This window comes from Pelophylax lessonae, assembly GCF_965119305.1.
Source record: "Pelophylax lessonae genome assembly, chromosome: 6".
NCBI lineage: Eukaryota > Metazoa > Chordata > Amphibia > Anura > Ranidae > Pelophylax > Pelophylax lessonae.
In genome coordinates this window covers 314,787,800-314,812,392 of record NC_138773.1, presented here as the reverse complement: position 1 = coordinate 314,812,392, position 24,593 = coordinate 314,787,800, and the positions used below count along the sequence as shown (strand labels likewise).

At 47.2% G+C, this 24,593-nt stretch overlaps 1 protein-coding gene and 1 long non-coding RNA gene across 2 annotated transcripts in view; both read right to left on the bottom strand.

Annotated features, from left to right (window-relative positions):
• LOC309558097 overlaps window positions 1–24,593 on the bottom strand; it is a 540,747-nt gene that overhangs the window by 167,326 nt on the left and 348,828 nt on the right. The gene's annotated exons all lie outside the window — the stretch shown is intronic.
• Window positions 13,590–16,221, bottom strand: LOC309557739 (uncharacterized protein; the record flags this gene model as incomplete). Its single annotated transcript, XM_082260510.1, has 2 exons — window positions 13,590–14,182; window positions 15,891–16,221. The coding sequence occupies 2 exons, from the start codon at window positions 16,219–16,221 to the stop codon at window positions 13,590–13,592; spliced, it is 924 nt and encodes a 307-aa protein (XP_082116636.1).

The window sequence follows — 24,593 nt, the reverse complement described above, 5'->3', positions numbered from 1 at the left end:
GGAACGAAATTTATTGGATATTTCAAACTTTTTTAACAAATAAAAAACAGAAAAATTGGGCGTGCAGAATTATTCAGCCCCCTTAAGTTAATAATTTGTAGCGCCACCTTTTGCTGCTATTACAGCTGTAAGTCGCTTGGTGTATGTCTCTATCAGTTTTGCACATCGAGAGACTGAAATTTTTGCCAATTCCTCCTTGCAAAACAGCTTGAGCTCAGTGAGGTTGGATGGAAAGCGTTTGTGAACAGCAGTTTTCAGTTCTTTCCACAGATTTTCGATTGGATTTAGGTCTGGACTTTGACTTGGCCATTCTAACACTGGATATGTTTATTTGTGAACCATTCCATTGTAGATTTTGCTTTATGTTTTGGATCATTGTCTTGTTGGAAGACAAATCTCCGTCCCAGTCTCAGGTCTTTTGCAGACTCCATCAGGTTTTCTTCCAGAATGGTCCTGTATTTGGCTCCATCCATCTTCCCATCAATTTTAACCATCTTCCCTGTCCCTGCTGAAGAAAAGCAGGCCCAAACCATGATGCTGCCACCACCATGTATGACAGTGGGGATGGTGTGTTCAGGGTGATGAGCTGTGTTGCTTTTAAGCCAACATAACGTTTTGCATTGTTGCCAAAAAGTTAGATTTTGGTTTCATCTGACCAGAGCACCTTCTTCCACATGTTTGGTGTCTCCCAGGTGGCTTGTGGCAAACTTTAAACAACACTTTTTATGGATATCTTTAAAAAATGGCTTTCTTCTTGCCACTCTTCCATAAAGGCCAGATTTGTGCAGTATACGACTGATTGTTGTCCTATGGACAGAGTCTCCCACCTCAGCTGTAGATCTCTGCAGTTCATCCAGAGTGATCATGGGCCTCTTGGCTGCATCTCTGATCAGTCTTCTCCTTGTATGAGCTGAAAGTTTAGAGGGACGGCCAGGTCTTCGTAGATTTGCAGTGGTCTGATACTCCTTCCATTTCAATATTATCGCTTGCACAGTGCTCCTTGGGATGTTTAAAGCTTGGGAAATCTTTTTGTATCCAAATCCGGCTTTAAACTTCTCCACAACAGTATCTCCGACCTGCCTGGTGTGTTCCTTGTTCTTTCTGATGCTCTCTGCGCTTTAAACGGACCTCTGAGACTATTACAGTGCAGGTGCATTTATACGGAGACTTGATTACACACAGGTGGATTCTATTTATTATCATTAGTCATTTAAGTCAACATCGGATCATTTAGCCCCCGTTCACACTGGGGCGACGCTACTTCGCACCGCGACCTCCGAGGTCGCGGTGCGAGCAGCGCGCCGCGACCTCGGAGCGGCCGCCACGGACTTCATAACATTGAAGTCTATGGCGGTCGCCTCCTGGTCGCCCCAAAGAAGCTCCGGACCCTTTTTCTGAGTCGGAGCGACTTGTGTCGCTCCTATCAGAACGGGTCCGCAGCTTCCCTATGGGAGGCGACCTGTGAGTCGCCTCACAGGTCGCCCCAGTGTGAACGGGGGCTCAGAGATCCTCACTGAACTTCTGGAGAGAGTTTGCTGCACTGAAAGTAAAGGGGCTGAATAATTTTGCACGCCCAAATTTTTCAGTTTTTTATTTGTTAACAAAGTTTGAAATATCCAATAAATTTCGTTCCACTTCATGATTGTGTCCCACTTGTTGTTGATTCTTCACAAAAAATTACAGTTTGATATCGTTATGTTTGAAGCCTGAAATGTGGCAAAAAGTCGAAAAGTTCAAGGGGGCCGAATAGTTTCGCAAGGCACTTTACATCGGTTTGTGCAGGAGGGGCTGCCTGCCGTAGTATTTGGGTAGTTAATTATATATATATATATATATATATATATATATATACTGTATATAGATATATATATATATATATATATATATACACACACACACAGTGTCTCACAAAAGTGAGTACACCCCTCACATATTTGTAAATATTTTATTCTATCTTTTCATGTGACAACACTGAAGAAATGACACTTTGCTACAATGTAAAGTAGTGAGTGTACAGCTTGTATAACAGTGTAAATTTGCTGTCCCCTCAAAATAACTCAACACACAGCCATTAATGTCTAAACCGCTGGCAACAAAAGTGAGTACACCCCTAAGTGAAAATGTCCAAATTGGACCCAATTAGCCATTTTCCCTCCCCAGTGTCATGTGACCCCCGTTAGTGTTACAAAGTCTCAGGTGTGAATGGGGAGCAGGTGTATTAAATTTGGTGTTATCGCTCTCACTCTCTCATACTGGTCACTGGAAGTTCAACATGGCACCTCATGAGGATCTGAAAAAATGAAATTTTGCTCTACATAAAGATGGTAGATGGTAAAGATCCAGCTGTGTGTCAAAGGCTCGTAGGTAGCAGCCCATAAACAAAAAAAACGAAGTCCCAAATTCACTGCATAAGGGATTAAAAGACAGACCGGGAACCAATGGAAATCTAGAAATATATGAATAATATAATAAGGTATAACAAGAAAAAAATATATATATTTTGTTTTTTTATTACAAATAATTATTGACATGATAAACAGGGTAATACATACCTTGATCTAGCTGATCTATATAAAAAATGTATTCCAGTAATTTTCCCTGGTTAAAGCAACTATTTTTACTGAATGAAACTGAATTATTTAGTTTATTTTGATAAGCTGTAACTGGCCACAGCTAATCTCATGGTACAGATGGGCTGCTGTGATTGGTCCTGTCTGTACCATGTGATTGCTGTGACCAAGCACAGCTTGCAACACAATTGTGCACAGAGACAAATAACCGTGTAGGTTGGCCCATGCCCCAGAAAATATGCAAAAACCAAATACAGAAAAGTAGGGGTTTTGTGGCCAGTTGGGAGAAGGAAGACCAGAAAACGAACACTTAAAATGTAATCAATTTATTAGTACATTTAAAAGGTTTGTGCATAGATGAGGGATACACAAAAAGAAAACAATCCCTCATATATTCACCAGTATACTAAAAACAGCAGCACAGAAATATATCCCTATAAGGGAACAATACATTCTTCAAGCTGATGTTGATGCGAGAAGTCTTTGATGATATTCGGTTTGAGGGTCCCAAGGAGCCAACGCGTTTCGCATCGGGCCAGAGAGACCGAGCAATACCGATATTTCTTGCTACATGTAGAACTAATAATGGCAGGCGGGAAGACCAAGTCCCTATGATAAGATGTATAATTGTGGTAAAAGCTACAAGTGTGGAACAGTATCTATAGTATTTCCTCTGATGGTTGATATAAACCCACCGTCTCATAATGGTAGTTGCTAGGGTGTATACCTCTGTAGAGGTTTCGGGCTAATTCACTTTATAGTCCGTTTTATTGCCCTAAAACGCAATCATCCAAGCCCATATTCAGGGTCCACCTTCATAGAGATGGAGAATATGCCATACGGTACCGGAATATACTTCAATGTAGTCCAAAAAGGTATAGAGGCAGAGTATCAAATAGTTCAGGTTATAGACCATTCCAAGCCATGATATCCATTCATGACCTTAGGAGTAGCCTTAGTACTAATGGTCCTCCATGTGTCCTGCCTGGATGCATGAAAGGAAGCCATCCATTATTTACAATTGTCATGTGATCTGCTGTGATTGGTCACAGCAATCACATGGTACTGGCAGTCAGCCGGTTCACTGATCAGTCATTGTACACAGCCCAAAACAGCGCGGCCCTGTGGCTGTGAGCGAGGCGAGATCTAGGAGGACCTCATTTGATATCCACACTAATTGATATAAGTCCTGCCCAGCTGTCATTTTGCTATAGGCCATACGGGAATTTGTTATAAACAACACCATTATACAAAGATACAATGTTACATATTGTTACTTTTATATCATTCTGTTCATTCATCTGCAGATCAAAGGAATGGACTTGGTTCTGAAAATGATGTCAGTTAAAGCAACCTAACAAGTAACAAAAAAAAGTTATTTTTTTTAAATAAAATGTTCCTATGTTTAACCTCTTATCAAACTTAGTTTTGCTAAATTACCTACTTATTCTCTTTCTCTTCTTAAAGCGTAACTCCACTTTTGTTGAGAAAAAAACATTACCCTCTGGGTGATCTCTTTATATTGCAAGGATTTTAACAAACTTTGTTGAAGATTCCTACCTTTTGTTATTCTGAAGAAATCATTGTTTGTTCCTCTGTGCCTCTGTGCTGAGTGGGTCTAATGGGAGTGGTTTTATTGCTATATATCAGCTGTGGCAGCTGCAGAGCACTAATGAGGAAAGCTGCTGGGTCTGCATCCCTTTAGATGAGTTCCTATTGGGAGTATCTCACCAAAAATTACATTTTTGTTGCAGGGGATGCCAGAAATCTGACTTGTACCTTAAGTGGGGTACACACTATAAGAAAAACGGGCGAACGATTGTCCGATTTTCCTCATTGTTTCACAGGAAATCGGAACCGATGAACGAAAATTTTTAAGAAAATTTGTACGAAAATTCTTGTACGACAAAGGCTTTTTTTTTTTTTGTTGTTTATTGTTTCTGATCATGCGCAGTCTTTCTTTTCTGATCTTTCTTGTACAAAAACCGTACGAAAATGGTACACATAAAACGAAAATAGTTTGTTTTTTCCCATATAAGAAAAATTTTGGAGTTTGTCCCTTCGAGAATTTTCATACAAAAATTCAGAATCGTCTGTAGTAAGTTCTGTACACACTATACCAAAATCGTACGAATATTCTTTGGACAAAAATGTTTGCCTGGCTTTCTTATAGTGTGTACGAGCCTTTAGGTAGACTTCTGGGGAAATTGGTGAGCCAATCACACAAGCAGGAAATGATGTTTCTGGGGGTGTGGTCATCATACATTCTGTGTACAGAACAGCTCCAGGCGGCCATATTGTATTGCAATTAGGGATGATCGAACGGTTCGGGTCGACCATCGGTTCGGCCCGAACATTGGGTGTTCGAGGTTCGGCCGAATTTAGAACTTTTTGCCCAAAAAGTTCGGAATTCGGCAACCAGAACCGCCCAAAATGCAATGCTTCAGGAAATGGGCTTTAAAACCCCATGATTGGACCAGAACCATTAGCAAAAGCCAATTGAGGGGGCAGGAGAATGCTAGGAATGTGATTGGAGTGACTAGGGGGTCCCTAGACCAATCATTAGTGAATACGCCCCCCAGTATATAAGATTGCCCCCGCCATATTCCTAGCATTGTTATACTGGACATGGAAGAGATTGGAAGCAGTTCTGTTAATTTTACTTTAAAAGTGTCATTTAGCATTTATTAGTGTGAAGAAAGGGATATCTAGTGTAGTTAGAGTGCTCCTTTACACTTAAGTTAGCTTCAAAAATTTAGTTTCTGTAGGGAAAGTGTTAAGTGTAAGGGGACCGTAGTGTAGTGTAGGGTTAACTGACTGCTATGGCAGGGTGACCAAACCCTTCCATATCAGGGTGACCGTAATGTAGTGTAGGGTTAACTGGCAGTGACTGCTATGGCAGGGTGACAAAACCCTTCCATAGCAGGGTGACCGCTATAGAGAAATAATCATTTCTCTGAATTGCTTCGGCACTGGAATATGGCTTCTCACCAGCCAAGCATTTTTTATGCTGCAGGGGCTGCCACTGCCAGTGCTTTTTTGAGGACATGTTTGATGTCAGGCATGACATCTGAACATGTGTATAGGGGGTATATATACACATATATGTCTGTATATATACCCCTAGACATATATAGGTGTGATAGTAGCAGAAATATATGCTTGCGCTAATGAAATCATTTACAGTAATATATTTCTGCTACTATCACACCTATATATGGCTAGGTGTCTATATACATATAATTATGTGTGTATATATACCACTATACACAAGTTTAGATGTTTTGCCGCCTCATAAGAACCCCAAAAAATGCCAAAAAAAAACAATAGCGTCAAAAAAAAAATGCCCAGGTGTGTTTTTGCTGGCATTTTTTGGGAGTTTTTGGAGGCAGGCAAAACATCAGAACTTGTGCACAGTACCAACATTTTTTTATTTATTTTTTTAAAATAAAGGACTTGTCAAAAACTGTCTTATGTGTTTATTTTTTTTTTGTACACATTTTTGGTGAATGGGTAGGGGTACAATGTACCCGATACCCATTCACATAGGGCGGGGGCCGGGATCTGGGGGCCCCCTTGCTAAACTGAACCGAAAAGGGGGTAGAAGAATCATTGAATAACAAGTCAAAGATCAATAATGAATGGTAGTGGAGATAAGGACAGCTGCACTTGTGCAAAGGAGCAAGATATCGGCTGAAGAGAGCAGCATGATCTGGCAAACAAGAAGTACTAAGGTATGACTTAAATCAGGAAGTTCATAAGAGTAGTAACAAGTTTAAGGTTCACCAGAAACAAGACACAAAGCAAGATTATTCAAAGGGATAGAACAGGCTGCTGTCCAGCATTCCAGGAGGCTCAGCAAGAAGAGGTACTGCCGGACGTAGCAGAGGTTGTTGGTTAAGATCTTGGTCCTGACGCCCCCCTAAGATTTAGGCCTGCCGGTCTCTAATCTGTCACTTTTACCCCTAACACAGGTCATTAGACACTATAGCTAGCTTCTGTGTTCTTCACCTTCAGCAGCCCCCTTTCCCAAAATAGACCAGGGTAACATGTGTTGTCAGCATCCAGGGCCGTCTTTAACACAGGGCAAAAGGGGCAGCTGCCCTGGGTCCAGTCATTGTTGTGGGGCCCAAAGCAGCTGCCCCTTGAGCCCGCACTGGCTGCAAATAGGTAATAAGTGGGTTTTGGGAGGGCCCAAGAAAATATTTGCCCAGGGTCCCATCATAATTAAAGACGGCCCTGTCAGCATCTAATCGGATTCCTTCCCCCTTGTGGCCCAGGAAACCATAGAGGAACTAGGTCCCTCTTGACTTCCTCTCTCTCCCTGCAGTGGAGAAAATAGACCTGCCTATAAGCAGACCTCTACCTCATTCACTATCTATAGGGAAAATTCCCTTGCAAAGTGAACAGTGTATTTGCCTTTAGTAAATCAACCCCTAACTGTGTATGGTTGGCCTTACCATTCTGAGGTCCAGCACCACTCATCTTCTTTCTTGTGAGCCCAGGGAGTCAAGGATCTGCCCCTTGGGGTATGTCATCAAGCCACCTTGTGCTCACACAACAATGCTACAGAGAGGTGTACCACACCATGACAGAGCACCACTCTTACCAGCATTCATGCCCCTCTCCCCACTGAAGGAAGATAGAGATGAACCATAACATCATGTGACCAGACTAAAAGATAGAGATGAACCATAACATCATGTGACCAGGCTAAAAAATGCCAGGAGAAAGGTGTGTAAACAGTTAAACAGGTGCCAGGTTGGTATTCCAAAATGGGGATGGGCAACTTTGGGGGGGAGAGTGCCCAGCCTGGAGTTGGGCTTTAAGAGTAGACCTACAAGATCTGGTAATTGTTGACAGCTTTCTCCTCTCTTGTTGGTAATATATCTGTTCTTGGCTTCCTGCTGCTTTTAATCTAATGGAATTATCTTCAAACTGACATCTACAAAACAATCTCCATTTCCTGCTAATCACCGCCATCTATCAGATAATTGGCTTGCAATCACATTACGTATATTTGACAATTCCTTCTGGATGTTAACATTTTCAAAATGTTCGGCTTGGCGAGCCGGCACACGTCAAAGCCGAATTCGGGAGTTTGTTTGACGAGCTTGACTGACGGAACTTCTTGAGCCGTGATTGTTCCGGAGACTTCATCTGCTCACGGTAATCCTTCATGTCTTTCACGAATGCTGATTTTTATTTCTAATGAGGAACTGCACTGCAGGAGTGGACCTCCTGAAATGTATTTGTTTCTTAATGTTTAATGTATTAAATAGATTAAATTAACTGGGAAAGAGCTTCAAGAGAAAGTATCATTAAAGAATCTGATATAGGCAAGGCGAATTGAAGTCCAGAAATAAACCATTCAAAGTTTTCATGCAAAATTGCATATATTTAAGAATAAACTTTGAAGGTCAGAGAGTGGTTCTCCACTGTCAGACAAAACACCTGGAAAAAAAATATTTACAACCAGAAATCTCTCCAGAGCCACTGATATTGAGGGCGTGGTCTAAAATTGAATGGGTGACCTTACTCAGGATGGCTCATTGAGAATAAAGGACAATGTAAGACAGATACCACCAACCTAGCTTTATTCTGTAGGTGCTGCCCTGTACACCCTATAGCTCTGGTGCCCAACCTGCAGCCCAGGGGCCACATGCAATAACTTTTTTTGTGGTCCTCAGAACCCTTGCAAGCACTATTCTATGTGTCCTTATTGTCCTTTTATAGTAGTAGCTATTCCTATCAGCCTCCTCATGTAATATATCTCCAGTCTATGACTGTCTCATGAAGCATGTCCCCAGTTTCCAACTCCTATAGCACCTTTACAATCTCTGGCAGTCTCTTGTAGTGTGGCTACAGTCCCTGATCATCTCTTGTATCATACCTGCAATCTCAGACCATCTCCTTTATCATGTCTGCAGTCTCTGACCATCTGTTGTATCATACCTGCAATCTCAGACCATCTCATGTATCATGTCTGCAGTCTCTGACCAGCTTTTGTATCATACCAGCAGACTCAGACCATCTCCTGTATCATGTCTGCAGTCTCTAACCATCTGTTGTATCATACCTGTGTAGGACCCTACAGGTAGGTGCTAGGTAAAGTATAGTGGGCCTTGGCTGCTTAACAGCAGGGTCATGATTTCAGCTGGACTGTCATGTCTCCCAGGTGAGGTTACTGAGAGGGGAGCCTCCCAACTGGTTCTGTGAGAGGATTCTCATAGGGCAGTGGAGGAAACCCAATCAGTGGCTCAGTCAGGCTTGCATCTACCCCAGAAGGCAGATTCTGCCACAGAGGATTCTGGGAGTGGGTATAAGTTTGAGGGGGACGCATGATACAGGGTTTTTGTCGGGAAGCAGAGTCTCAGGAGGGGGAGTACGGCTGTCTCACCTCCTGTCAGAGGAAGCGGGTGTCCCGGGTGGCGGCCTGGGAATCCAGAGAGTGTGAAGCTGAGCTGCAGAGGGGATCCGGTGTGCCGAGAACCAGCGGAGAGACAGAGGGGTCCAGTCCCAGGAAAGCCTACAAAGGTCGTGAGTACTGTGGACTGTACTATGGTATCTTTAGGCGTCAGTAAGCGCTGGTCGGCATTCAGCTGGCGTCAAGGCAGCGCCAACAGGCATTTTTCTTCAAGTGTCCCAAAGTGTACCTAGTTGAGCCAGAGGAGTATTCCACTCATTCCCTTCTCCCATCCCCAAATACAATAAAACAAAACAAACCAAAGATGCCGGAATGGTCCTTGTCTCAGTTCTCACACCTGGGGTCACAACTCAAATGTGTTGGAGGTGTCACCGGTAATGAAATATCAGACCATCTCCTGTATCATATCTGCAGTCTCAGACCATCTCTTATAATATGTCTGCAGTCTCTGACCATCTCTTGTATCATGTCTGCAGTCTCTGATCGTCTCTTGTATCATACCTGCAATCTCAGACCATCTCCAGTATCATGTCTGCAGTCTCTGATCATTTCTTGTATCATACCTGCAATCTCAGACCATCTCCTGTATCATGTCTGCAGTTTCCGATAATCTCTTGTAACATGCCTGCAATCTCAGACCATTTCCTGTATCATATCTGCAATCTCAGACCATCTCCTGTATCATATCTGCAGTCTCAGACCATCTCTTATAATTTGTCTGCAGTCTCTGACCATCTCTTGTATCATGTCTGCAGTCTCTGATCGTCTCTTGTATCATACCTGCAATCTCAGACCATCTCTTGTATCATGTCTGCAGTCTCTGATCATCTCTTGTATCATGTCTGCAGTCTCTGATCATCTCTTGTATCATACCTTCAGTCTCAGACCATCTCCTGTATCATATCTGCAGTCTTAGACCATCTCTTATAATTTGTCTGCAGTCTCAGACCATCTCCAGTATCATGTCTGCAGTCTCTGATCATCTCTTGTATCATACCTTCAGTCTCAGACCATCTCCTGTATCATATCTGCAGTCTCAGACCATCTCTTATAATTTGTCTGCAGTCTCTGAACATCTCTTGTATCATGTCTGCAGTCTCTGATCATCTCTTGTATCATACCTGCAATCTCAGACCATCTCCTGTATCATATCTGCAGTCTCAGACCATCTCTTATAATTTATCTGCAGTCTCTGACCACCTCCTGTATCATGTCTGCAGTCTCTGATCATCTCTTGTATCATGTCCTCAGTCTCTGACCATCTCCTGTATCATGTCTGCAGTCTCTGATCATCTCTTGTATCATGTCCTCAGTCTCTGACCATCTCCTGTATCATGTCTGCAGTCTCTGATCATCTCTTGTATCATACCTGCAATCTCAGACCATCTTCTGTATCACGTCTGCAGTCTCTGATCATCTCTTGTATCGTGTCTGCAGTCTCTGATCATCTCTTGTATCATGTCTGCAGTCTCTGAACATCTCTTGTATCATGTCTGCAGTCTCTGAACATCTCTTGTATCATACCTCCAATCTCAGATCATCTCCTATAGTCTCTGACCGTTTCTTGTGTCATGACCATAGTCTTTGACTATACCCTGCTGTGTGGCTGCTGTCTCTGACACTGAATATTTACTCAATTTTATGTGCAGCTTTTTAATGATATCAAGGGCCACACTTAAGCCCCCCAATCCCCCATATCAAGAAAGTTGCTCACCACTGCCACATAGGGCAGCTATGGGTACTGATCTGCCCCCTTTGTATTCTGCTTAGGAATACACTTCAATGCTTGACTTTTACCTAGAGCATGGGTGTCCAACCTTTTGGCTTCTCTGGGCCACATTGAGTGTAGGGAAATTTTCTTGGGCCGCATATAAAATATATACTATAGTTAAGGTATATAAGTAATAAAACGCAGACACACCCTGCCCACGCTGCCGTGCCCCCCCCCCCTCCCTCAGCACTAATTTAACACAACTAGAGGATGATCCCTTCCGAGGTAGCCTCTGCCTACAGTTAGTTGGGAGCCGCTGTAGCCGTGCCCCCGAGCCGACTTCCTTCCTCCCTAGCAAAAAAAAAAATTGTCAGGGGGCAGTGGGCCGCATTGCCTGTGGTTCTGGGCCGCATGCGGCCCCCGGGCCACAGGTTGGACATGCCTGACCTAGAGGTAAGCCTATAGTAAGGTTTACCTATAGGTCCAGTAAATACCTTCTAAATTTGCACCGTTTAGAAGATATTTACTTTTAATGCAGCCAAGGACGTTACTTCAAAATCCTGTGCCATGAACGGCGGCTCCTGCGCGAATCCAGATGGAAGACCAGGTGAAGATGGAAGCACCTTCAGTGGTGACAGTGCCTTGTTTGGGTTCTTAGTTTTAAGGTAAGTTTCACATAATGTCCTAGTATGCGATGCACATTATGGCATTGCCTTGCAGGATTAAAAAAAAAAATAGAGGGCACAGATTGGTGTCACTGATGGGCACAGATTGGTGTCACTGATGGACACAGATTGGCATTACAGATGGTCAGTGACTGGCATCACTGCTGAGCACTGCTGGGGCTGTACTAATGATCAGTGCCCTGATTACCTTTACAGGTCTCCCCTGCAAGGGGAGTTGCAATGCCGCTGATTGGCTCTCCTCAACTCATACATACTACATTGGATCAGCTATGAGTGGACACAGCCGATCACATGGGTAAAGAGTCTCGTCATTGGCTCTTTACCGAGATCAGGGTCGCACAGTGTCCCTGGGAGAGCGGCGAGACTGAGACGACATCATATGACGTCATCCCCGAATGAGAGGGGATCATTTTAGTATATGGCCGGTGGGAGGTGGTTAAAAAAATAATCTGTGGGTGCAATTGTTTCTTTTTCCCAATAAATATTATGCTTATACACTATGGAGGTGTCTTCTGCTTCCGTCCCATTGTCACGTACCTTGTGGCAGAGCCTGGTGTGTAGAGGAAGGCCTCTCTTACAACCCTGGCTCAAGGACCACTAATGTTGCGAGAGTGCGGCAAGGTATAAGTGCCTGTAAGATGTTCTGTCAGCCGTGACAGTGGGTAGCAGGTGCGTCGCCAGAGACAGGTCAGATCGTTGGAACAGCAGATGGCAGCAGACCCAGAACTGAGCTGGCAGCAGGTGCTTAACAGGCAGCTGGCAGGTAGCAGATGTGGAAAGACTGGCAGCACTCAGCAGTTGAAGGACCAGCAGGGACCAGGTAGCATGCAGAGCAGGACAGATGGATAACTGGATGCAAGGTCAGACAAGCCAGGCCAGCAACAGGCTGCCAGATACAAGCATGGACAACCGAAAGAGAATGGTCAATATACAAAGTAGAATCAGGCAGATGAGCGGGAGGCAGAGCAAAATCCAGAGACAAGCCAAGGTCAAGGCTGGTAGTGTTCAAGCAAGGACAAAAAAGAGGGGCGCACCGACCTAGTGCATTACCATAAAACCATTTATTAAAATATTAAAAAGTGTGTACAAAGTACTCACAAAACTAGTGTGATACAACACACATCGAAAATAGCATATACAGTCTCCAAGGTAGCCAGGTCCCAATTGTGACGAATGGGCATGCAGATGGTCGCATGGGGCTGCTGTGGCTAGGCTGACGCGTTTCAGGGGCGAGCCCCCTTCCTCAGAGCCAGATGAAATGCCGCTAGATCACAAGCCGAACGGTCGAAGACTAAATGGGAGTAGACCCCACCTCTTCCTGTTCTGCCCCAACCCCAAGGGCGGGGCAAAGGGGAGGGGGGAAGGGAAGAAAAGGGAAGGGGGAGGGGAAGAGGGAAGGGAGAAGAATGAGACGCGTCAGCCTAGCCACAGCAGCCCCATGCGACCATCTGCATGCCCATTCGTCACAATTGGGACCTGGCTACCTTGGAGACTGTATATGCTATTTTCGATGTGTGTTGTATCACACTAGTTTTGTGAGTACTTTGTACACACTTTTTAATATTTTAATAAATGGTTTTATGGTAATGCACTAGGTCGGTGCGCCCCTCTTTTTCTTTTTTGTCTTTTCTACCAGTGGTTCTGGATACCCTTGATCCTGAAGGGGGCAGCAAGACCAAACAGCTCTCTCTACATCTGAGTTTGCAGTGCACCTCTTGACTAAGGCACCCCAGATGAAATTTGGACACTTACCATAACCCTTATCTCAAATCCCAAACCCTTTCAATGAACTTCCTGCAATAAATACACGGACACCTTTATTGGAGTAAAATTGGCCAACGTGGCCATTTATTAACCAATAACAAAATATATATAACACGTTCCTTAAAACTGGAACCAAAATATTCAAATAAAAGATCACATAAGGTTGCCGATCTTTGGAGGCCCAAAATACCAAGTACCATTTTGTGTATCTGTGTAACTCTTAACTGTCCCCAGCCGCAGCACCGGCTCGGGGACGACCTCAACACACAGCAGATACCTCCCAATTTAAAATACCAGTTAACCCATCTATTAACATGGCATTCCCCAGGTGACTCCATACCTTAGATGGGTCCCTCAGCTGCTGAGTACAGCAGGTTTTACCAGACACACCTCCAAAGACCCCCAACCGCCACAGCACAAGGTGGGATACCTCACACCATTGTGCCCCGCCAAAAACCTAACGCTCTCTGTATCCCCTCCTGCAGACCCAGGGCCCAAAGATCTATGCCCACCGCATTGAGGTGCACCCCATCACTGCGCAAATACCGCCATGTATCAACCTCCAACTCCCTGTGTCTGACCACGAACCCCCCGTTACGCACGAGGAACCTGGAAACCTCTTTATTGACCTTCACCCGGGCTTTGTTCAACTTTTCCACGGACCGGGCCTGACACCAAGACGCGCGGCCCACAATGTCCGACCATACCACCACCGTGTCCGGGAACTCCATGCGTAGCCGGAGAATGTCAAACTTGACGTCCCGAATCAGGTGGCGGCAAGACCTAACACCCATATCGTTGCCGCCGGCGCGGATGACTAAAACGTCCGGGGCCCTGTCCAACCGGGATACCCTGTGTACCTCTGGAAGCACCCTGCCCCACAACATGCCTGGAACGCCGATCCACCGGACGGTAGCCTCAGACCGAGGGATACCAAGCTGTCGCCCTTGCAGCCGAACATCCGCCCGTCTGGCCCCCCAATAGACAAAAGAGTGTCCCAAAATCCACACGAGGGCCACCGCACCTGAAACGAAAACAGACCAACGATAACACTACGAAACAGCGCCAGAGAAAGGAAAAAAGGGGGCAAAACAAGCATATTAAGCAAATAACAAGCAAAAAAGAAACCCCGCAAGAACCGCGGTTACACCAAATGGGGGCGGACATAAAGCTTGAATCTGTTTGACTCCCACCTACCAATACGCCGTAAAACAGACTCATCCAAACCCCACCTAGCAGCTTCTGTAGCAGCCCCGATGCGGAATGAGTGGGAATATTGCAGTGCCTGCAAGCCTGCGGCCGTAAGACAACGGCGCATCACCGAAACAAATTGAAAAGTGGACAGGGCCGACCCGTCCGCGTGCACCAGGAAAGAACCGGACCCAGCCGGTCGAACCCTAAGATATTCGAGAAACGCCGAAACCGGACAAATGGGCGAGCCCCGTATGTGGCCAAGACGCACGGATGCGCCTCTGCCGACTTGGTCCGTCTTTGAACGGCGGATAATCAAAGCCACGGAAGAACCATCGCTGTGAACATCCGCCATCTGTAATCCCCCTTGTGCCGCCCTAGAGGAGCTGACGAGCTCGCTCACCCTAAGAGCCCCGTAAAAGGCCAGTGCAAAGGCGACCCGGAACAAAAGGACTTCAAAACTGGAGAAACACACCCCGCCCACCTGGGCGAACAACATCTGCAGGAGCTCAAACGTGATCGGCCGGCGCCCGTCAAGCTTTGGGGCACCCCGCCGATAACCCCTCAGCGCCTGCCGAACCAAAAAATCTTTGGTAAAGTCCGCAACACCCCTCAACTTACACAGAAAAGCAATAGCCGATAGTTTACGATTGACCGCAGAAACCGACACCCCCGCCGTGAAATTCAAGCAGATAAAATAGATCAAAAGATTCCTGACCTCTGTCCCGAGCATATCCACCCCTGCCTCAAGTAACATGGCCCCCCACTCCCGCCAAACCTTGGTGTAGGCAGACCACGTGGACCCACTCAAGGAGCCGCGAATCAACCCGGAGGCGATGCCAATGCAATCTTCCAAAGCCGTCGTGGACAAGGGGTGCCGTGTCGCTCCGCTCCCGGTGCCAACTCCCGGAACCTGTCCAACTGAAAACGAGACAACGCATCAGCCAAAGTGTTTTTCACCCCCGGGAGATGCACAGCATACAGAAAGACATTCAATTGCAGACAACGCAATACCAGATGACGCAGGAGCCGCACCACCGGCGGAGAAGACCCAGACAGAGTATTGATGACTTGGACAACCCCCAAATTATCGCAGTGGAGACGGACTTTCTTGTCACGAAACAACCCCCCCCACAACTCAATGGCCACTAGAACCGGAAACAATTCCAGGAGGACCAGATTGCGCAAAAAACCTGCCCCCCGCCAGTCTTCCGGCCATCGTTCCGCACTCCAACGCCCCCCGAAGTATGCACCATACCCGGCCGACCCGGCCGCGTCGGTGAAAAGATCAATATCACTGTTGCTGACCGGCCCGTCCATCCACAACGACCGCCCATTGAACGTGTCCAGGAAAACCTGCCACACCCTCAGGTCAGCTGCGTGCTCCCCCGTCAAACGAATAAAGTGCCCGGGGGACTGTATCCCAGCCGTGGCAGAAGAGAGCCGGCGACAAAAAACCCGGCCCATCGGCATAATGCGGCAAGCGAAATTCAGCTTGCCCAGGAGCGATTGCAATTCGCGAAGCTGTACCTTACGCTTACCGGCAACCACCCGCACCTCATCCTTGAGAGCCGACAGCTTGTCCTCCGGCAGGCGACATTCCATGGCCTGGGAATCTATAATGATCCCCAAGAATTTTATGACGGCGAGAGGGCCCTCCGTCTTATCCGCCGCCAGTGGAATACCGAAAAGCTCTGCTATGTGCTGAACCGTAGCCAGCAGTGCACCACAGAGCTTAGAAGAAGGTGGGCCAACGCACAGGAAGTCGTCCAAGTAATGGATGACCGAATTCACCCCCGCCACATCCCGGACCACCCATTCCACAAAGGAACTGAAGGTCTCGAACAAGGCGCAGGAAATGGAACACCCCATAGGTAGACAGCGATCCACATAGAAACCCCCAGACCATCTACAACCCAAAAGATGAAAACTGCACGGATGAACCGGCAATAGCCGAAAAGCTGACTCAATATCAGTCTTTGCCATCAGAGAACCCCTGCCGTAGTGCCGGACCCAGAAGACTGCAGCATCGAAAGAGGTATATGAAACCGCGCATGACTCTGGGGCAATGGCATCATTGACCGACCCACCCTTCGGAAAAGAAAGGTGGTGTATCAGCCGAAATTTATTAGGCTCCTTCTTAGGGACCACCCCCAATGGGGAGACCACCAAATCAGGCAAAGGAGGGACAGAAAAGGGGCCGCTCATACGCCCCAACGCCACTTCCTTGGCGAGTTTCTCCGAAACCACCGCGGAGTGCAACTGAGCCGACTGCAAATTGTCAGCCAGGGGAGGAATCCGAGCCAGGGAGCAAGGAATGACAAAACCACCCGAGAAACCCGCCTCCAACAAGCGAGCGGCCTGTCGATCCGGGTACCTATTTAGGAAGGGGGCCATCCTGTCCACCCTCACCGGAGTCCACCCTTTTTCCCGAAGCGTCGCCGGAACGGGACTTGCCTGCCTTAAAGCACCGGGACAAGGGGTGGGATCCGCCACAGTGGGAGCATTCGTGCTTGTAACGGCAGCTGGCGCCAAATTTACAGGTACCCTCGTTGAACTGCCAACAGCAACCCCGTCGTTTTGTGGCCGGCTGTCCTGGGGTGGTCGGACTCCCGGCCCCCCCTGGAAAAAACGAAGAGGAGGCCCGCGCCGAGGTCATAAGGTTCATCCATAGACCGATGTCCTTATGATCCCAACGCAACGACGGCCGCACCGCCTTCCGCTGACGGAACTGCTCATCATACCGCAACCAGGCTACACCCCCATACACCCTGTGGGCCTCGCCGATGGCATTAAGATAGCAGAATAAAGGTGAACAATTCTCGGGGTGCTTCTCTCCAATCACGCTAGCAAAAATGGCAAACGCTTGTAGCCAATTGCTAAACGTCCGCGGAATAAGGCGATACCGGCGCTTTTCCTCATCCTCCTTCTTGGACTCCTCAGGCTTAATCCGGTCCAGATTGAACTTCTCTAAGGGCAAAAGGGTAAAAATCTCCACATAGTCCCCTTTCAAAATCTTTTCCCGCACCTCCGGTTTGAGATGGGCGCCCAAAGGACCCTCAAAACAAACATAAACCTCGCATTTGGCGGAGTCCGCCAAACGCACAGAATCCGCGCCCTTGCCAGCGTCCTTAGACGCCTCGGCCGCGGGCCGCTCACCCACCGCGCCCCCCGCCAGAGCCGCACCAGACGGAACCACAGCAGGGGGGGCAGCCTGCCCCTGATTTACCGCCACGCCAACCACAGGCGAAGCAGCCACCCAAGCCGACACCGGCGACGCTGCGGGAGGAGCAGCCGCGTCCAAACGTTGTACCAAAACCCGCAAACCTGCCACCAGCTCCTGAAACGCTGCGACGGAAGCAGGCACGGCAGACGTCATGCCCCCTGTCCGGGGCGAGGAGAACCCGCTCACAGCGGGAGAAGGCGCCACTAGACCCGCCCTGGGGGCCCCCACCCCCCCACTCACCCCCCCAGAAGACTGCACACTCTGTGAAGAAAACAAGGAAGCAAAATTGTACTCACCGGGCTGACTAGGAACGGACCCCACAGCCGCGTCACCGGACTCCATCGCTGCCGCCGGACGTGGCGCCGCCTCTTCCTCCGCGCTGGACAGCTCGCCTTCGGACCTGGATGATTCATGCAGGGCATCTGCGGTAGAAAGGTCTGGCACGGCCGCACCGACCGCTCCCGGACTCGGACGACCATCCCGGCTCAGACGACTGCAGTCCCCCGACCGCACGGCAGACCCCCACGATTTCCTCTTCCTGCTGGTGCTGGGGGGAGGGGATCTGCCCTGACCGAGATCCCGACAAGATGATGAAGAGGCCATGGGGCGGGAGGGGCCTCCGGCCGCTCTACCGGACTGACCGGAGCCCGCCGCACTGACCATCCCACGCCGGGCTGCCCCCTCTGCCGGAGCATCCACAGGGGAGGCAGCCGCATGTTCTGGATGCCCACGACGCACAGGTGGGGGGGGGGGGGAGAGAGTGTGGCTGCGGCCCCCACCTGCAGAGCTCCGCCGATGACGGGGATTCCTCCCAGTGCCAGAGACAGCTGGAGAGCGCTGTTCCGACGTGCCTGGATGGTCCTCTGAGGGGCTCCCAAGAGGGAGGGAGGGGGGGGGGGCTGAAGCGCTCCGGGGGACGAGTCCTCCGAGCACGTCTCCCCCCTGCATTCGCTGCGGCCGGGGCAAGCAGTCCGGAGACCTGCTGCTGCAGCCAGTCCTGTCCCATGGACCCAGCCATGGACCGCAGCTGCTCCACGAGGGACCGAGCGTCTGACATGGGGCTTAAAAGCAGTAAGGAGGTGGAGGAGGCACGGGGAGATAGTCAGGCAGTGCGGGGCAATAGCGGGGGGGAGGGGGGGGGCCACAATACCCGACGGCAGCAGACGATCCGAATGCTTCTAATGCTTCTTCACCCACGCTGGAACTGAAGCCCGGGAAAGACTACAGTGAGCTCACTTCCCCCCTTCTACAGCCCCTCCCTTAGCTGCCCTGACCAATCGCGGGAAAGACTACAGTGAGCTCACTTCCCCCCTTTAACAGCCCCTCCCTTAGCTGTCCTGACCAATAGAAGGACAAACCCCAGACTGCCTAACATGTTAACCCTTTCAGAGACAATTCCCACTGATGGCCAAGTCATGCTATCCCTCCGCCTATTTCTTTTGTTCTTTTGCTCCGGGCTGTACTTTCTACTCCATCAGACAGCACTTGAGCGCAGGAGGTTTTGCTTTTTCTTGAATATATACAGTGTTCAAGCAAGGTCAGGGCAAGTTGGGTCAATCACAGGAATCCAACACAGAAGCAGATACAGGAACTCGGGAATAGCTGCAGATCAGACAAAGATTCACTACTGCAGCTGCTTCACTTATATAGGCCACTTGGTGCCAGAATTAGCCAATGCGCGCGCCACTGTCCGCAAAGGCCCTCCCATATGTGTCAGTGTGCATACTATAGTACAATAGTACAAGCAAGGGCTTTTTTTCTCAGACAATAGGTGCAGGAACTCCCTCTTTTAGAGGTACCTCTTTTCTCCGCCCCCTACCCACCTCCAAGCACCTTTCCTTGGTTCCATCCCTCACCCACCTCCCAATACTGCCCTTTAAGACAATACAGAACCAAGTATCGTTTTGTGGTGTTAAGTAATGTGTATGGAATTTGGGAATGATAACAAGAAAAGCAGTAAAATAAATCCCCTGCAGCCAGCAACAATAGATCCCTCTAACAACAATGGACCACCCGCAACAAAATTTCCCCCTCAACAACAATAGACTCCCAGCAGCAACAACAACATACCCCCCTACAGCCAGCATCAATAGGTCCCTCCCTCAACAGTAGATCTCTCCCAGCAACAACTGACCCCCCAGCAACATAAGACCCACCCCCAGCAACAATATATCCCACAGCAGCAACAACAGACCCCCCTGCAAAAATATATCCCTTCCAGTTAGAATATATCCCCCAGCAGTTATTATCAATAGACCCTGCAGCACACCCCATCACCATTTGCTATTACATACAGTCAGTCCCCCACATTCCCGCTGAAAAAAAGCACTGGTACAAGCACTCGCAGGCCCGTATATGCCCCACATATGCATGCACATTCGTGTGGGCCTCAGAGCTTCACTAGCCACACAGCCAGCATGTCCCTGGCACCTAAGAGTTTTTAAATGAGAAAAACTGTCTAACCCTATGGAGAAGGATCCGAACTGGGCAAGAGGGAGAGATTTAAAGCGCTGTTTGACCTCTTGTGTTTATAGTGGGGTCCAGCGCAGAAGGTGAGGGCACATCGACTTGTGCACTGTGCTCGGTTTTATCACACATTGGATGGAGTAGCATGGGAGCTCAACCTGTGGCCCTCCAGCTGTTTTTGAACTACAGGTCCCATCATGCCTCTGCCTTTGGCAGTCATACTTGTAACTGTCAGCATTGCAATGTCTCATGGGACTTGTAGTCCTGCAACAGCTGGAGAGCCACATGTTGAGCCCTCATGGAGTAAAGGATAACAGTACAAATTGAGCACTATTTGCTGTGAACTTATAATTCGTTTAACCTTTTTTTTTCTGGATTTTTCCACAAATATAATTATAACATTTTTTTATATATAATTATAACATTTATTATTATTTTTACACACGTGCTACCTGTTTGAACACTTATTTGCACTATTAGAAGTGTTGGATGTGCACATGCATTATTTATGTTTTATCAATCATGCATTTTTTTTATTACAATACACTTGGTACGTTATACTGTATACAGTACAGTATATAACCATTACACATTGATTGTGATATTGGCTGGAAATTGATATTTGGGGAGTGTTTCACTATATTTGCTCTTTTTTTTTTTTAGTGTTATAATGCACACTTATGAATTACAGGATGCCAGAGGAGCACTTCCTATGGAGGTGGTGGCACTTTGCAGATATCTAGCTGCCAGTAGAAGACAGTTGCAGTGGCATCACCATGGGGGTGCGGGGGGTGCGGACAGCACCTGGGTGACACTTGCCAGAGGAGTGACACCTCTTTGGTGTCCACTCCAGCCCCAGAAAGGCCAGGATCCCTGGCTGGGATGAGCCGCCATGCTTTGCAGGAACACAGGATCCATGCCTTCCCAACTGACAGATCGCCATTCTGCCTGTGTACAGAACAATCAGCGAGTGTCGGTGAACATCGGGTCTGCGCTGATCATCTCCCACTGTGTAATATCACAACGGGAGCGAGCCACCAGTGGCGCACACTTGTGCCCAATACCGGGAGGGCAGAATCACGTAAATACTATATATGTGATCCTGCGCAGCGCGGTCGCCCTGTAGCAGTAAGTCTGCTATAGGGTGGTTGGCAAGTGGTTAATTGAGTACGCTGTGTTTGATATCAAGGCATGTCTACATAAGCGCTAAAAATGGAATCTTCAGTGGATTCCACCAAGTGATTAAAGGTCAACCAGGACTTTTTGGTGTTGATGGTGAAGGTAGTGGTGGTGGTGATGGTGATTGTGTGGGTGGGGGGGGTTTGTAGGTTCCTGCTGACACTATTCCTAGCAAATGGGTTCACATTACCATTTCACTGACCCACATGGTGCCCTCACATCACGTTATATTAATTTGTAAACCAATTCCATCATCTCGAATTGTCTGCATGCCATCCTACGCTGTGCCTGATGTTGCAGTATTTTCCTTTTGGCTCTTATCCTTTCTGTAACCCACCTGCTCCAGGCAGGGAATCTTTTCTTGCTTATGTTTGCAGTGTGCTGCTTAGATTTTCAGTGCTCAGCAGAAGTTACCACCTTTTTAACCACTTCTGAACCGGAAGGATTTGCCCCTTAATGACCAGGCCATAATTTGCGATTCGGCACTGCGTTACTTTGACAATTGCGCAGTCATGCGGCACTGTACCCAAATAAATTTGATGTCCTTTTTTTTCCCGCACGAATAGAGCTTTCATTTGATGGTATTTGATCACCTGTGCGATTTTTATTTTTTGCACTATAAACAAAAAAAGCGACAATTCTGAAAAAAAACCCAAAAAAAAACAATATTTTTCACATTCTGCTATATAACATTCCCCCAAAAGAAAATTTAGAAATCAAAATTTTTTAACATTTTAGGCCAATTTGTTTTCTTCTACATATTTTTGGTATAAAAAAAAAAAATCGCAATAAGCGTATTTTGATTGTTTTGCGCAAAAGTTATTGCGTCTACTAACTACGGGAAAGATTTATGTCATTTTTATTGTTTTTTTTTCTTTTTTACTAGTAATGGCGGCGATCTGCGATTTTTTTGCGGAACTACGGCATTGCGGCGGACAGATCGGACTCCTAACTGACATTTTTGACACTTTTGGGGGGAACAGTGACATTACTACAGTAATCAGTGCTAAAAAATGTGCACTGTTACTGTAATAATGCCATTGGCAGGGAAGGGGTTAACACAGTAATTGATCAAGGGGTTAAATGTGTAACTAGGGGCGTGTTTCTAACTGTATGGGGGTTGGGCTTGTGAAATGATCACAGAGACATGTGTTCCTATATAGAAGGATCACAGGAGCTCTGTGATCATTCCAGGGAGAAGAACGGTCGGCTGTGTTTACAACAGCTGACCGTTCTTCTCTCTCAGCGGGGAACGATCGCGGGTGTCAGGCGGCAATCGGAGCCGCCTGCCCCATGCATTGGAGTCCCTGCTGACGAGCCCCCTAGCTCAAGGCGACCGAAGTATACCTACGCCCGTTCGCGCAGGAGGGCCGCCCTGCTGCAGTATAACTGCGGCTGGCGGTCGGGGAGGGATTAAAACAGTTACATTGTGTTGGGCTGAGACCGAGGCTGGAGAGCAGCTTCTGGAAACCAATGTCAGAACTGTCGATTATTGAAGTCAGCCTTTGTCCATTGTTATCCGGTAATGGGTGGGCTCAAAGGGCACCTTTTTTTTCTGCTCCTTGGGGGTGAGTCAGTCAGTCAGGGAGCCTGGACAGTGTGTTCTTCCCATCAACAAATATGGACATGTAGCACACCCTCTAAAGAGCCGCGGGTGAACTGACTCCATTTTCCCCAGTAAAAACACAGCATCTTCTTCACTCTTCCACTGGCTCAAATGGAACAGTCTGGGTGTGTCTTTTCTTTTTTAGGTACATGGCACATGGGGCGCTTCTGTTAGAGAGATCAATTCTCAATAGTATCTAGCACTGTCCCCTTGAGGACTGCTGGATAACACACCCTCGGGTCCCCCTGGGTTACCATTAGCAAAACTGGCATTCACAGATCAAAACTCTGAGGACGTCACCGGAAGTGACGAAACGCGTCAGTTTGGACAGCAAAGCGTCATTACGTCACGTGGGTCGAACACAAGCCGGAAGCTAGCTCGCCACTCTGCGAAGAGGACGCGCAGCCTGCACCGCTGACCACCAGTGATCTGTTTCTTCCTCCATTTGAACCCGATATATGGGTAATAAACTATTTTAATCTAAAAATACTACACTATTTGGAGCCTCTTTTCTCCTTTTCCTACCACACTTGATCGTTTACCCTGGAGCCTAAAGAAGCCATCACCAGCCCATAGGACCATAAAGGGGAACCCTATTCAGCCCAGGGGGCTATTAAGCTTGAATGATCCTAATGCCATATGGCATATAGGACCCACTAGATTCGGTAAGTGATCCAATCTATTCACTCACATAAGGCAAGGAATCGTTGATATGGCTAATCACGTCTGAGCACCTGCACCTTTGAATTTAATCTGAAGACTCACATTCAGAGGACTTTACTAATATTTGAGCACTACAGTCACTGTTTATTCTGGACTATTCATATTATTATTATACCTTTGAGTATATTCGTTTCTACCATTTTTTATATTTATATTTATATATTTGTATATTTTATATGTCATCCACCAAGTCACTTATGCACATTATGGCACTTATTTAATTATTTATTGGGAGTTTTGATGATTTACCATTATTATTTATATTTGTTTACTTGATATTTTAATTTTTATATATATCACTATTTATTGATTGATTATTTATACATACCACAGAGGTTGTCATGGATATTGCTATCCATTAGTGATTTAATTAGCAAGCGCTGTATTTGGTCTTTTCCATAAGACCATTCATTTTTTTCAGTCTACCTTTTTCCTACACCATTTATTTATCTGAAGGCACGCAGGTTATTTGCATACGCACCTTTTTACAATATTCCCTTGGTGCGTGGAATATACTTTGTATATTTTTTTACACATTCACAGATTAACACTTTACTTCTTGGCTCGGTCAATGATCAGTCCAGGGGTATGTAGTTGTTTTTGGTGTTTTATTTTAAATAGGGATGGGAGAAGGGAAGAGTGGGATACTCCAGATCAAACTATTCACAATGGATGAGGCCACTACATGAATTTGGGTCAAGTTGACTTGCTTGGGTAGATTATCTTCAGGATACACTCCTAGTATCCCCTTTCACTCAACAGACTGACTCCCATCCTCTGACTATCCTACACTGGGGTGGCCCCCCTCAGGTCAGGCCCCTAGACACGATCAACTATACTCACGATACTGTTTTTCGAGGGTTTCCAGTGTCTCTACCCCTCCAGTCAGTTTTCCTGGACTTCTGGGTTCAGTTCCTTTCCTCTGGTCCCCAGGCCGAGTGCCTGTGACTACGTGCCACTGCTACAGAGGAGGAGGCAGCCGCCACCCTTCCTCCGGGACTCTGCTCACCAGCCAAAGACCCTGCAGCACATGTGCTCCTGGCT